The sequence below is a fragment of the Tetrao urogallus genome, assembly GCF_951394365.1.
Source record: "Tetrao urogallus genome assembly, chromosome: 5".
NCBI lineage: Eukaryota > Metazoa > Chordata > Aves > Galliformes > Phasianidae > Tetrao > Tetrao urogallus.
In genome coordinates this window covers 4,839,729-4,853,830 of record NC_136818.1, presented here as the reverse complement: position 1 = coordinate 4,853,830, position 14,102 = coordinate 4,839,729, and the positions used below count along the sequence as shown (strand labels likewise).

The following is a 14,102-nucleotide window of genomic DNA, read 5'->3' as shown; positions in this document are numbered from 1 at the left end:
GGGAGAGGTGCCTCGTCCCCCCAGGAGTGCTGCTGGAGGTGCAGCTCCTTCCTCAAGGCCCTGAATCATCCCTGCTGCCATCTGCTGCACCCTCGCTCTTCCCTGCAGATGTCCTTCTTCCTTCCCCAGAAGGAGATGAGAACTGAGGATGAGATGCCAAATGCAACTTCAAACAGCATCTAATAAAACACGGGATTAATTTCTTCTGACTGCTGTTCAATGGCTTTGATTAAGCAGAGCAGAATTTAATTAGCTTGTTTGGACTGCCTCTAAACCTGTGCCAAAGGTGGGGGAGCCTCAGTGTCCGGGTCCCCCAGCATCCATGAGCTGCTGGGGTTAGCCTGTGCTGCTCCACTGAGTAGAGCCTGCTGCATACCCAGCCTGGTTGGCAGCAGTTTTGGGATCCCCAGAACCTCCATCATCTCTGCAAGCCCCCCTGCAGCCAGCATGGGGGCTGTTTGCTGGACGTGCTGCTGGTGGCAATAGGGATGGGAACATGGAGCCTCTCAGCATTAACCAAACTCATCCTGCTGAGTCCTTGAGTTCAAGTAACCCTGTTCTCTCCCTGATTTACTACGACTTGCTGGCTCCTCTTCTCTCCCTCCTCCTGTCTCCTTTAACCCATTTCATTATCTATGCTAGCTTAGGCTTGCCTACGTGGGAACATCACACTGAGGTTATTGCAAAATAGATGGGCTGTGAATGCAAAATGCAGCAGCCCTCCCCAGCAGCACTGACTCCCTCCCTGCCATACCTGCGCTCGGCACGCTGAAGGACCCAGGCTCCCCGGCTCCCCCACTGCTCCTGGGGTCTGAGGCTGCAGCTTCCCCTCCGTGCAGACAAGCACACACAGAAGGCATGCATTTCCCTTCCAGCAATGTGTTGCAATTAAGCATCCCCTCCCTACGCAACCCAACGCCCAGGCAGGTAACTCCAGGCCAGAGCCACAGCCCCAAACTGCTCATTTTTAAGCTCTTTATGGTGTATTTAGTTTTCCATATAAAAAAGCAAAGAGGGCAGGGAAGATCTGCTGGCTGAGGCGAGGAAGGGACCCAGCAGCTCCTTTTCTCCCTGCAGACGAGGCTTTATAAGCTCTGTAGAGTCACCCCAGCACTGCTCCTCACCCTGGGGCCGTATCACTGACTGCTCCCTTATCAGCCACCTGTGGGTATCCCCGCCCGATACGGGGCCCTGGGTGGGCTTGGGGCATATGGCAAAGCAGAGAGGGAATGGGGTGGGTGCCCCCGAGAAGCCCATCCCTCTGATTTCTGAGCAAAACTAGAACCAAAGCAGGGGAGTCCATAAAGGGAATAAGAAAAGACATCTACTTTTATATGTGCACTTAAGTATTTAGGTCAGTATTTTTAGAATAAATAGCCGTGGGTTGGTTCCTATCTTTTCACTTTCATTTTTCACACTTCAGCTTCATTTTCCTGACGCTGGGTAGCTGCAGAAGCGGTTGGATTTCTGCAAGCCCTCGCACCTCCCGGCACGCCGACCTCACTGCCTCTGGTTTCCCTCAGTCCCTCTATCCCATTCTTTTTCCTGGAGCCATCACTGCATGGTCCAAATCTCCCAGTTTTCATGGCTGATGGTGATAAATGGAAGGCTCGCCCCGCAGCCGGGCCATCCCACAGCGATGCTGCCTGCTTCCATCCCGCTATTAAAAGCAAAAGCATCCAGAAGGGTCCTTCAGAGCAAAGCCGTCTTCCCAGGGAAACATTGGCAGCCTCGTTTGGCAGCAACAGTGCCTGGATTTGCTGAAGGCCTCCAAAATTAGATGAGGCTTGGAAACTTGTGATGGATGTCACTGCGGCAGCGTGGAGGGGGGGCTCCAGCATGGTGCTTCCCCCAGCCCGGGTGCTGCTCGGTGCCTGCTTGTCCCCAGGGCTCACTGCAGCACAGCACAGGCACACGCGGTGAGAAGCAGCAATCCCAGGGTGCTAAATGTGCTCCGCGGGGGCTGCTGTGATGTGCCAAAGCGATGGAGCTCCTCGTAAACACGCTGAGGATAGGAAACAAGCCCTCAGCGTGTCAGCAGGGAGCTGGGCAGGGGCTGCTCTGTCCCCGTGAGCTGGAGACACGGGGGGCTCTGGGGGCACAGCGGACAAGGAGCACTGGGGGCACACGCTGGGGCTGGGCTGTCAGCACGGCGTATCCCAAAACAAAGCTCCCCTCCTCCCCGGCTCCATGGTAGCGTCACCTCCAAGAGTTATTCACAGATAAACTCCATAAATTCGGGGCACAGCCATTTTATCACTGCTGGCAGCTCGGCGAGCTGCTTGCTCCAAGGTGAAGGCGAGGGAGGTGGGAGGAGATGGCAACGAGCTCCCAGCACAGCGAGGGGCACCGTGCAGGGCCGCATCCAGCCAGACCCTCACCGCCCAGCAGGGCTTTGTTGGCCAACGCGAAAGGCAGGGCAGAAAACCACCTCCTCTGCGTGGGATGATTTATTTTGCCACGCAGCTCCAGCCTGTTTTGCTGCATCATTCCCGGTGTTTTATTGCCTCCGGCCGGGGCTGCCGCCATCCGCCGTGCAGCACCCAGCCCTCAGCCCGGCGCTGCGTTGGCTCTGAACGCTGCCGGGCCCGCCCTGACCCCTGGGCCTGGAGAACAGCGGTGTGGATCGGTGTGGAGCGGGAAGGACGGCAGAGGCCAACCTGGGGCTTCGGATGGGGAACGATGCGCGAATCTCTGCGGCCGGGAGGGACACCCCACCTCCCTGCCTGACAGCACCGCCTCAGCTCGGAGGCAGCCACATTTCTCCTGCCAGCAGGGAACGGCCGAGGGCTTTCCCCGTGTGCGTGCGCCTGCAGGAGCCCGGCAGCACGGAACCAACGCGCGGGCACCGCCAACTGCTCCGCATCGCCAACCCAGAAGCGTTCTTTGTAGGAGGGAACGGGGGATGCCCCCGCCGGCAGAGCCCGGCAGCGAGGCACGGCTCCGGGAGCGCTGCGCTGCCCGTCGCTCCGTGCACAGCGGCGCACATCGGCGCACGTCGCTCCCTGCCCGCTCCCGGCCGCCCGCGCTCCCCCGGGGCCGCCCGCCCGCAGCGCGGCGCCGCACGGGGCGGAGCGGGGCGCGGAAGGGGCCTCTTGAAACCGCCGCGTTCTGATTGGGCTGAGCGCCCGCTCCGGCCCCGCCTCCCCGAGGCTCGCGGGGGCCGGAGCCGCCCGGCCCCCACCCCCCGCCCCGGCCCCGCAGGCGGGCCGCAGCCGCCGGAAGGCCGCGCCTGGGCGGGCGCCACGCCGCGCCGCGCCGCGGGGAAGGAGGGGGGAGGCCGCGCCGCCGCTCGGAACAATGGCGCCCTCTGGCGGCGAGAGGTGGAACAGCGCGCTGCGGGTCCTCGGCCCGCGGGGCGAGCGGGAGCGGCTGCGGGGCGAGGAGAGGCGGGGGCCGCGCGCAGGGCGGCTCGGCGTGCGGGATGCCGCCGGCTCGTCCCATCCTCACCTCACCCTGCTGTGGCTGCCGTGCCTCGCCCAGGCCACTGGGTCCCCCAGCTTTGTCACCGCGCAGTAATTAACGGAGTAATTAAGCAGCGCGGCCGCAGCTTCGTGCCCTGCCTCCGCCTCTACGCGCGGCCCTCGTTATTTACTCTTAACGATTTTACAGTATTTTAACACCAATCCCTGCGAAATTTCCCTCGTCCCAAAGAGAATAGCTGCTTGTAACCGCTTGCTAATTACAAGGAGGGATGTCAATTAATTCGTTTAGCTAATTATCCACTCGCTAAGCGCCTCGCACCGAGGGTCCGCGAGGGACGGGCGTGCGGTGCCGGCTGGACGCACCCTGCAGAGCCACGGCTGCGAGCTGTAATTACAGCATTGCGCTAATTGTGCTGGGATGGGCGGCTTTTCGGAGGGAGCTGGGTGCGGGCTGAGCCCCGAAAGCCGCCTCGCCCCGCACCTCGCGGCCCCGAGCCCGACAGCAGCGCTCCGCCTGCCCTGCGCTGCTCCCAGCTCGTTGCCAATCTCCAGGCCCCGCTTCCTGCTGAATTCCTCGCGTTATTTCACTCCTGCCTTTCCAGCCGCAGCGTGTGAGGGGCTTTGATCAGTGCTTCGTACCTCGATTGCCAAATGTTCCCTGCTAAAAACACGCAAACAAAACACAAACGGAACAACGTCTCCCCAAGAGCCAACGGGCGGTGACACGGCGATTTGCATTTCTTTCCTTGTAGTGGTAACTTTTTGTACCATCCCCATCGGGGCCGCTTCGTGCGCAGCAGCTCCGGGCTGAGAGCACGACCTTAAGAATTGCGCTGTGATGAAGGGCTGAGCTCTGGCTGCTTCCCAAGGACGCAGGGCTGCCCGCTGCCGCCGAGCCCCGAGCTGCACGCAGGTGTCCGCACCCCTCCTCCTTCTCCCTCCCTCTCCTCCTCCTCCTCCTTGCATTCTTCCTCCTCCTCCTCCTTCTGCTCTTCCTCCTCCTCTTCCTTCTGCCGCCGCCACGACACGCTGCAAATGCTCAGCTTCTTCTGGCTGAGGTGAGGGCAGAGGGGATGCCCAGGGGGCGACATGGGGACAGTGGCATGCGAGTGGGACCACGGAGCTGGCGCGGCAGGCGTGGGAGCAGTGCCTGCTCTGACTGGATCGGTGTTGGGAGAGGTTTGGGGCAGTGATCTGGGGGGGAGTTTGGGGTGAACCAAGACTCCTTGCGCTTAAAAGTGGACAAATACTCAGGAAAAGTGGGCAGTGTGGGCAGGTGGATTGTGTGGCAGCTCGACACTGCGGTGCTATGGACCATAGTGAGCCCAGCTGTGATGGTCCTCATAGGGATGGTCCTGACTGTGGTGGTCTCAGCCATTGGGGTCTTGACCACAGCAGTCCTGGTGGTCTCTTCCCCAAGGAAGCCATGGGAGCAGGTGGGCATCTGCTCTGGGCAATGCTGTTGGATGTCCCCATGTTCGTGCAGTCTGACCCCTGCGCTGCTGGCACCTACAGGGGCTCACACAGCTCTGCTCCCTGTCTGGGCTGGTGGCAGCGGTGCTGGGGACCTTTGTCCCCCACTAAGCATTCAGAGGACTTTGTTCCCATGCTGGCCTCGTTACCCATAGCCCTGGGGATGTACAGGAGCCATGGGAGGAGGATGAGGACGGAGGGTCCCAGCTATGCTCGCAGCACCAAAAGTTTCTCATGGCTGCAAGCATACAGCCCTCAGCAAAGGGATCCAGGTTATGCTTTCCGGGCTTGATACCTTGCTCTGCTCTGTGAAACCCCAGTAGAGGGCATGAAATGTGTTCCCCAAAAAACTCTTGCATGTATCTGGCTGTTCCCTGTCCCCACTGTGCTGTCTGTTCCAACATGGGCACAGCCTCTCCCACCGCCAGGCTCACCTCTCCCACTGCCCTGTTGAGGTGGTGGGATTTCCCAAAGTAGGTCAGGTTAATTTTTCAGTGCGTGCTGATTTGCTCGTTACCATGGATATTGCTCAATTATACACCAATAATCCTCCCCAGAGAACTTCATTGTTGCTGCTTTCCTTCCCCCTGCTTTTTTCTTTCAAGATTCCCAGGAATGGGTCAGGATGTGTCAAGGGGATGGAGCGGGAAAGAGAGAGCAAAGATGGATAGGGGAAATCTGGGCTGGGCTTTGGGGAATGCTCATCTGAGTCAGTGAGAGTGGGCACTGGAGGCTCAGTGTGTCCATGGCTACACTCTGCCCTGCCAGGACCCAGCACCATAGTCCCCCAGCATCAACCTGCTTTTTGGGGGTGGCTCAGCCAAACACCGTGTTCCTGGGGCTCAAGGACTTGAGGATCCACGCAAAAGGAAAATGAAAAAGCATCTCTCTTTTCCTCTCTCGATCAATTGCTCCCAGTTCAACTCAGCTTGGCTTTGCGAGTGCAGCAGGAGGCAACAGAAATATTCTTCCAAAGGGTTTTTCTTTTTGTAATGCAAACTTTATTTTTTTGGTAGAAGTGGGTCACTGGAGGGGTGACAGAGTAAGAGCATCATCGCCTGGGTGATACATCTTGTTGCCATGGTGACCTGGGGGCTGCATCAGTCAACAGCTTTAAACATTTGACAGCTGAGTAAGATGGAAGATTTTAATGAGGACAGACACTTGCTTAGTTTCAATAACCGAATTCTCTATAAATACCCTTGGTCTGAATGGCTGCGGGTCTCCAGTGTGCTGTGAGCAGTGTGGTTGGGCACTCCCCTTCCCCATGTGTTCCAGGGTAGCGAGTGCGTGCCCACATCCAAAACAGTTGAGGGATGCAAAGCAGGTGGCTCTTTATAATTCTTTTCCTCTCCTGCTCATGTTGGAACAAACAAGGTAACACGAGTGCAGTTGGGGAGCACAGGCTTTGGGTTTCCAAGGCACGTGCTGGACCATGTGTCCTTGACATTGGTACCATGGCTGTGGGGCAAGATGGGGCCATCCCCACCACTGCCTGCAACAAACCAAACCTGGGGAGCAAAGGCTGCTTGCTAGGAGCAGATGGACTCTTGTGCTGTGCTCTTGCTTGCAAGAGGTGAGCCATAAGCAAGCTCCCAAGGTTCAGCTGCAATCTGGAGAAGATGTGGGGCTTGGTTAAAACAAAGCAAGGCACTGCTGGAGCGGAGACATCAATCAGGCATGGATATTGGAAAAAATTTGTTCTTATCCCTTGCAATGCCACTACCACACCAGGTGTTCCCAGTGCCTGCAGTGCTTCATTCCGGGCCCTGCGCCGGGCAGAGGTGTGGCAGGGATGGGAGCTTCCCATTTGCTGCCTCGCTGGCAGCCAGGCACAGTGTGAGCCCCTCCAGTGCCAAGGGCATGCTCCTCGGGTCTTGTGACTGCACTGGTGTCACTGTGATGTCCGCACCTCCAAGCACAGCCCTCTGTCACATGTAACAGTGTGGAAAATCCTCAGGCTGACCCCTGTGGAATGGCAGGCTTGGGACCTGGCTCTGCCCTTGGGCTTTAGACCCGCAGCCGTCATGCTGGATGCTGTGTTAGAGAACAGGGCTGGGCTCCAGCTCTCCCTGTTCCCCTGGGGTGAGCTGTGGGGTTGACTGCGGCCAGGGCCACCCTGCGAGTGCTCTGTGCTGAGCCCTGCCGTCACCTTTTGTCTGTTTACAAGGTGCTGGCAGCTTCCTCCCCACGCTGCTGTGTTCCTACACATGGATTTAGCCAGCTCTTCCCAAACCAAATGGTTGCGTGCATCCCAATGCAGAGTGCTCCAGCACTTGGGTCTCTCTGTACTGCTTCGTATCCCCCTTTATGGCAACGTCCCCACGTTCTGCCATCCCTCTTTTAACCCTAGCTGCTCTTCTCCTTTCCAGGTGTCTTTTAAAAATGGTCAAGGGGAACATTGTAGTCCCTGAAGACATCCTGAGTTTCTGTTGCAATGGCCTCCAGGTACCCAGTGTGCTGTGCCAATAACTCTGGGGCTGCCGGCATGCAGTGCCCCGTCCCTATTAACGTCCCCAGCCACTGAGATCATAACTGCGCTGCAGAAAGCTTTGGAGCTCTGCGTAGTGCTGGCTCACGCCCCAGAGCCTGCTGCCTTCCAGAAATAGCTGTGTCCTTGTGCTGTGGACACCCGGGGGGTTTGTGGGGGGCTCGAGGCTGCCGGGACGGGTGCCCCTTCCTTAGGGCTCACTCGCTGCCTTCGATAACCCGAGGTTTGTGCCGTTCCTGGGATGCTTTGTACCAGTAGCTATGGAAACAGAAGGCTCCTGTTAGACCAGTGATGGAAAATGCTATTCTGAGAAGCGAAGTGGTGTTCGGTGAGCCTGGGGTAGGAGGGAAGGCTGTGTTCTGAGAATAAAGCATTTACAAAGGCAGCTGGAGAGAAGCAGAGGGGAAAGAAGCTGCTGTGAGTGGGATCTCGCAACAAGTGCTATAAATGGGGGACATTGTTAGAGCAGAAAGCGGAAGGAAGCGCTGTAATGAAGCCCAGACTGCTCTCATGGCTCCTCAATTACTCACGGGGTGCGCTGAGTTCAGCCCTTGTGTAACACGGCCCACTCCATGCTGAATCTTCTCTCCTGACAGCACAGCCACAATCACGGTCCTTCTAAAACACCACTCTGTGCCTGGTGAGCCAGGGGCCAGGCAGGAACAGTGCTGACCCCTGCATTCATAACATTTTATTCTTCTCTCCCCAGCGGTGCACTGCTGGAGCATCCTGCCCTGCCAAGCAAGGTTTCCTCGTCTCCTGGGAGATGTTTCTCCTATTTGTACAGAGCCGAGGAGCAGGTGCCCTCTGTGGCACCAACATTTGGGATGGGAAAAGCAAACGATGGGGTTCCAAGCATCGTGGTCCCCATGATCCCATCCCACAGGCATGTTTGCTAATCAGGCTGGGTAATGAACCGTATCCCTCCCCTCTTCCCACAGGGCTCGACCTCACCGCCGTGCACCCAGGACACAGGGGAGCAGCAGGAGGAGGCTGCGGGGGCCATGGGTGGCCACAACCCCACCGAGGTGCAGATGAGCCAACTGGTTCTGCCCTGCCACAGCAATCAGCACGGGGAGCTCAGCGCCGGGCAGCTGCTCAAGTGGATCGACACGGCTGCTTGCCTCTCGGGTAAGCTGTGCCTGGGCATTTGTAGCCCATCAGTTTGGGGAGCTTGTCCTGCATGGGGAGGAAAATGTGCTGGTTGAGGATGCTTGCAGCAGTGTTTGGTGATGGAAAGGAAAGCAACAAGCAATGGCATCGTCTCATGCGGACAGCAGGGGTGGAGGGAGAGGGCTGGGGTGGGGAGATGTGGGGCTGCGTGCGGGCAGCAGCGTGCCATTCCCTGCCTGCTGCCCACAGAGCTGACGGCAGCTGGGCGCCGTGCCATTCTGCTGAGTAATGGAGCAGCCAGCAGCAGGACAGGGGGAGGTGGCTCTGCTGCACACAGCTTCTTGGTCTGTGTCTGCTTCCCCCTAACCACTGCCTTCCCTGTGGCCTCCGTGCAGCCAAACCCACACCAATGAGACCAGGAAACGGGGGCAATTCTGCAGTTTGGAGATGCTTTTGTAGTCTAGAGGGGAAGCTAAGCCAGCAGCTGGCTTTACAGTAGTTGCTGTGTAGGGATAGATGGTATCAGTTGTTGTGCATTGCTGAGAAAGCATCATCAGGGCAGGGCAGACATTGAGGGTGATGTGGCCAGGAGCTGCCCCAGGGGTGAACCCTGGGCAAAATGTCTGCAGAACAGAGGTGGGGAAACCAAAAATGCTGCTCTTAGTGGGCACAGATGGGAAAAGGGCAGAGACGGGAGCAGGGTTTTGAGGTTGTTATCACCCCAAACATTGGGCTGGCAGCTCCGTATGCTGCTGCAGGCTGCTGACGCTGTTTGCTGTTCCTTCTCAGCTGAGAGACATGCTGGCTGCCCGTGCGTCACTGCCTCGATGGATGACATCTATTTTGAGCATACCATTAGGTAAAGGTGCCGCTTTCTGCCCTCTCTCTTGGCTGGGTGTGGGGCTGAGGCAGAGCTGCGCTGTGCTGGAGCTTTCCTACCCATATGCCTTCCAGTGCCCTGCTGCCAGCCCAACTGGCTGCCAGGTCCTGGGCACATCTGGCCCTGGTGAGGTGCTGTTCAGGGTGCAGGGACCCTGTGGCCATCCCGTTTCCTGTTGCTATTGCCAGTAAGGCACATTTGCTCGTTTGGCACCTCAGCAAGGAGCTGCTCAGCACTGGAGCATGTGCTCTGCACACTTGTGGGACCTCGCCCTCCGCTCACCTCTTGTCCCTTCTCCTCTCTATGTTTTCCAGCGTTGGACAAGTCGTTAACATCAAAGCCAAAGTGAACCGAGCCTTCAACTCCAGCATGGAGGTCTGTGTGCTGCAACCATGCTTTGCCCCCTGTGTCCACCCTTGGCATGTTGCTGTCCCTGCCAGCTGCACCCTCTGTGCTGTGGCCACCTGCAGAATACCTGCATACTGCTCTGTTCTGTGGCTCGGAGGCTGTGCTGTCTGTTCTGCTCACTCTGGCTCAGCCTGGGGTGATGCTGCCTTTACACATGCACCTGCTGCTGCTTGGGCACCAAACTGCTCCCTTTCTCCTGTGCTTGGTTTCAAGATCCCAAACTACACTAGGCATCACTGTGCTTCACCCGCTGCTTTCAGCCCCCTCCTTTCTCAGGAGGAAATATTTGGGGTGAGGAACCCCTGCACGGGCTTGCAAAAACTTCCTGCTTTGTGCTGGTGGTGCTGGCTGAACATCAGTCCCTGCCACCCATACATGTGGCTCAGAGGCCCTGTGCTGTGCCCTCTGTCAGGTGGGCATCCAGGTGAGCTACGAGGACCTGTGCAGCGGGAAGCACTGCAGCATCTGCAAGGCTTATGCCACCTTCGTGGCGCAGGGTCCCCTAGGCACCAAGGTAAGTGCTGTGCAGTGAGCCCCGTGCCCAACCTGCAGGAAACCACCTCTGCAATAGGGGCTGGGGGCAGGTGGGGCTGTGCCTAAATTTTCCCGAGCCGTGGGGACATGGGCAAGCAGGAAGAGTCATTTCCCTCAACACAATCAACTCAGCCAAGCATGCAGAGCTTGCCTAGCTCTGCGTGTGACTTGGGATGCATGCCACCCCTTGGAACCCTACACAGGGCCCACCCCATCCATCACCCACACCTAGGTGAAGCTGAAGCCGCTGACCCCGCAGACAGAGGAGGAGAAGATTGAGCACAGCATTGCTGCCGAGCGCCGTCGGATGCGGCTGGTGCACAAGGACACCCTCAAGGACCTCCTCACCCGCAACACCAGTAACACCGGTACTGCATGTCCACAAGGGAGGTGTGGGGTCAGGGGTGGGGGTGGCCGTGGCACTGAGCCCCGTGCTCCCTGGCAGAGATGGAGACGAGGGATGGCAGTGCGGTGGTGCCGGCTGAGAAGACGCGAGTGGAGAGCGTGGAGCTGGTGCTGCCGCCGCACGCCAACCACCAGGGCAACACCTTTGGTGGGCAGATCATGGCCTGGATGGAGAATGTGGCCACCATCGCAGCCAGGTGCCTGCAGGGGGAAGGGGCATCGGGGCGGGTGGGTGGGCTGGGCCACAGCTGGGTGGTGGGGGCCTTCTGGAGATGGTGGAGTGACAGGGACCGGCACGCAGGGATGGCACTGGGAGTTGGCAGTCCCGCATGCACACAGTGGTGCTAGGGAAGGACAGGCACACCTCCCACAAGGGTCCCCTGGCTCTGGCTGTGATGGGGATGGTGCATGGAGTGACACCTGCCCTGCAGCCGGCTGTGCCATGCCCACCCCACGCTGCGTGCCATCGAGATGTTCCACTTCCGCGGGCCGTCGCAGGTCGGGGACCGCCTGGTGCTCAAGGCCATCGTCAACAACGCCTTCAAGAACAGGTGCGTGCTGGTGGCAGCACCTCTAGTCTTTCTCATGGCTCCCCATGCCTCACCCCTTCTTCTTCCCCCCCCCCAGCATGGAGGTGGGGGTCTGCACCGAGGCCTATGACCAGGAGATGTCTGTCAGCCGGAGGCACATCAACAGTGCCTTCATGACCTTCGTGGTGCTGGATGAGGAGGGCCGGCCCCGCACGCTGCCCATGGTCGTGCCCCAGCCGGGGGTAAGGACAGCAGTCCCCCTGTAATCCCATGTCCCCGTGTCGCTGCTGCAGTGGCACACAGCTAACATCCATCCCTTGATCACAGTGCTGCTACCAGAGAGGCACTGACATCAGCTGATGGGCTCTTTGCCTTCTCCCAGCACACTGAAATAGCTCCCGGTTAATCTCTGGAGCACAGGGCTTCACCTTTCAGCCCTTTGCTGCTGAATGTTTTACCCACTCTACAAAATACATATTTTTTTCCTCCTTTTCCATTAACCTGGTGTGCTTTTCCCATTTATCAGGATGGAGAAAGGCGGTACAGAGAAGCCAGTGCTAGGAAGAAGATTCGGCTGGACCGGTGAGAGCAAGTGGGATACCGGGATGGAGGGGGGAAATGGGAGATGGGAAGAAATGGGAATCTTCTTGCTTGGCACTGGGGAGCAGGGACTCCCCAGCTTTTGCCCTGCTGTAAGGAAAACTCTTTCCTGCAGGAAATACGTTGTCTCCTGTAAGCAGACGGAGGTGCCGCTGTCTGTACCCTGGGACCAAAGCAATAAGGTGTGTGCCTGCAGGTGGCACTGCCTCCTGCCTGTGTTTTGGGGATACCCCTGGCCCTGATATGCTGCTCTGTCACAGGTGTACCTGAGCTACAACAACGTCTCTGCGCTGAAGACACTCGTAGCCAAAGCCAACTGGGTGCTGGCCAGGGAGAACGAGAAGGTACAGCACTAACCCAAGTACTCTGAGCTGTGCCAAGAGTGCAGGCATGCTGGGTCCCATGCACGTCCCAGCCATACTATGTTTGTGCTCCCCAAGGTGCAGATCTACACGCTAGAGGAGGACAAGTTCCTCTCTTTCCGCATTGAGATGTCGGTGCACATCTCGGCCAGCCAGGCCTTCTCCCTGCTCTCTGACCTGCGGCGCCGGCACGAGTGGGACAGCCACTATGAGTGAGTGCTGCCGGGATGGCGTGGGAGCAGACGCCCGTCCCTTTCCAAAAGCACACCCTTTGGGCTTCCCTGGGGCCTAGCATCTCACCCCAGAGCTGTTTGCATGCCTTGAACAGTGTGTTCCCATCCCTGGGGTTGATGGCATTCTGTGCACAGCAGCTCTCACCACCCATTGCCGTTCTCTCTCCCGCCCGCAGGAGTGCCGAGCTGGTGCAGCAGGTGGATGAGGATGATGCCATCTACCACGTGCTGAGCTCTGCTGTCAGCTCTGAGAACAAGCCGCAGGACTTTGTCATCCTGGCCTCCCGGCGGAAACCCTGCAGCAGAGGGTAAGCAGTAGGTGATGCCTCTGTCCCCATCACCTGGGCTGCACCCCACTCACCCTGCTGTTCCCTGCCAGGGACCCCTACGTGGTGGCCTTTCGGTCGGTGACGCTGCCCACGCACCCTGCCAGCACCAACTACACACGGGGTGAGACGCTCTGCTCCGGCTTCTGTGTGTGGCCGGAGTCAGAGGAGATGAGCAAGGTGAGGGCTGTGGCCATGCTGTGCACTGCTGGGGTGTTCAGCCTCTGTGCCCAGCCGTGACACCCGTCTCCTGCTCATCACAGGTGGCTTACTACAACCAGGCGACGCCCGGGTACCTCAACTATGTCACCACCAACGTGGTGGGGCTGTCCTCCAACTTCTGTGCCACCTTCAAGGCCTGTGAGAAGTTCCTGTTGAAGAACAAGGATGACCTTATTGCACTGCTGCAGGACCTCTAGGCCTGGGGCTTTGCTGTTATCCATGGACAGACGTGGTCTTGCAAAGAGGGGTGTGGGGACAGAGTGGTGGCACTCAGGCCGTGCCTTGCTGGGGCTTTGGCCTGAGCAAGGTCAGTGAGATGGGGACGGAGGGGTGTCACAGGGATGCACCATCTTCGTACTGATACTTCCAGTCCTCTTTTTTTTCCCCTAATTTTACAAGCTGCTGAGTAGGACTTGAATTTTAGTTCAACTAATGCTACTTGATTCTTTGTACAATCCCAACTCTTCCTAATACTGATTTTTTTTAGTTGTTTCTTAATGAGAGAAACTTTTTTGTAGTGGTGTGGATAGGGACTGTGCTGGGGGATGTGCTGCTCCACTGCCCCAGGCTGCAGGGCAGGGCTGGGGCACAACCACACTGCCCCTTGGCTCTCACCCAGAGCAGGGGGAGATGCACCTGCAGGGTGGGAAATGGGCTGCTTGTGCACCCACAGCGGGGGTTTTCTCTGTTCCTGCAAGGAGAAGGTTGGCTGCCACCATGTCCCTGCCTCACATTCACTGATTTGGGTTCCCAACCCAAGATGCTGATGGGATGCCCACACTGGGCTGAGATCCCAATCCCATCACACTGCCCTGCAGTCCTGCTGCTGACTACAGCTCTGCGTGGAAGGAGTGGCAATAAAAGTGCATCAGAAGGAAAAACCTTTACCTGCCTGAAGGTCTGCTTTGGGGGCTGTGGTGCTGCTGCCCTGGCAGTTAGATCTGTACCGTACCTTGAATTATAGTCATCCCCTGCGAGCCTCCACCTCCCCTGCCCTCTTATCACCACCAGATAAAGCTGTTTCAAGCTAAACATGGCACAAAACACTCAGTTTTTACAGTGACTCCTTATCTCTCAAAACTCAGGGCAATCCTGCCTCT

General features: G+C 58.1%; 1 protein-coding gene across 1 annotated transcript; it reads left to right on the top strand.

Annotated features, from left to right (window-relative positions):
* Positions 1-4,460: 4,460 nt before the first annotated feature.
* ACOT11 (acyl-CoA thioesterase 11) lies at positions 4,461-13,199 on the top strand (the record flags this gene model as incomplete). Its single annotated transcript, XM_079535784.1, has 17 exons — positions 4,461-4,483; positions 7,271-7,346; positions 8,331-8,520; positions 9,292-9,361; positions 9,697-9,757; positions 10,203-10,304; positions 10,557-10,692; positions 10,770-10,926; positions 11,161-11,280; positions 11,357-11,501; positions 11,786-11,841; positions 11,975-12,041; positions 12,120-12,203; positions 12,300-12,433; positions 12,631-12,762; positions 12,834-12,960; positions 13,044-13,199. 17 exons carry the CDS (start codon positions 4,461-4,463, stop codon positions 13,197-13,199), a joined length of 1,836 nt encoding a protein of 611 aa, XP_079391910.1.
* Positions 13,200-14,102: the final 903 nt, after the last annotated feature.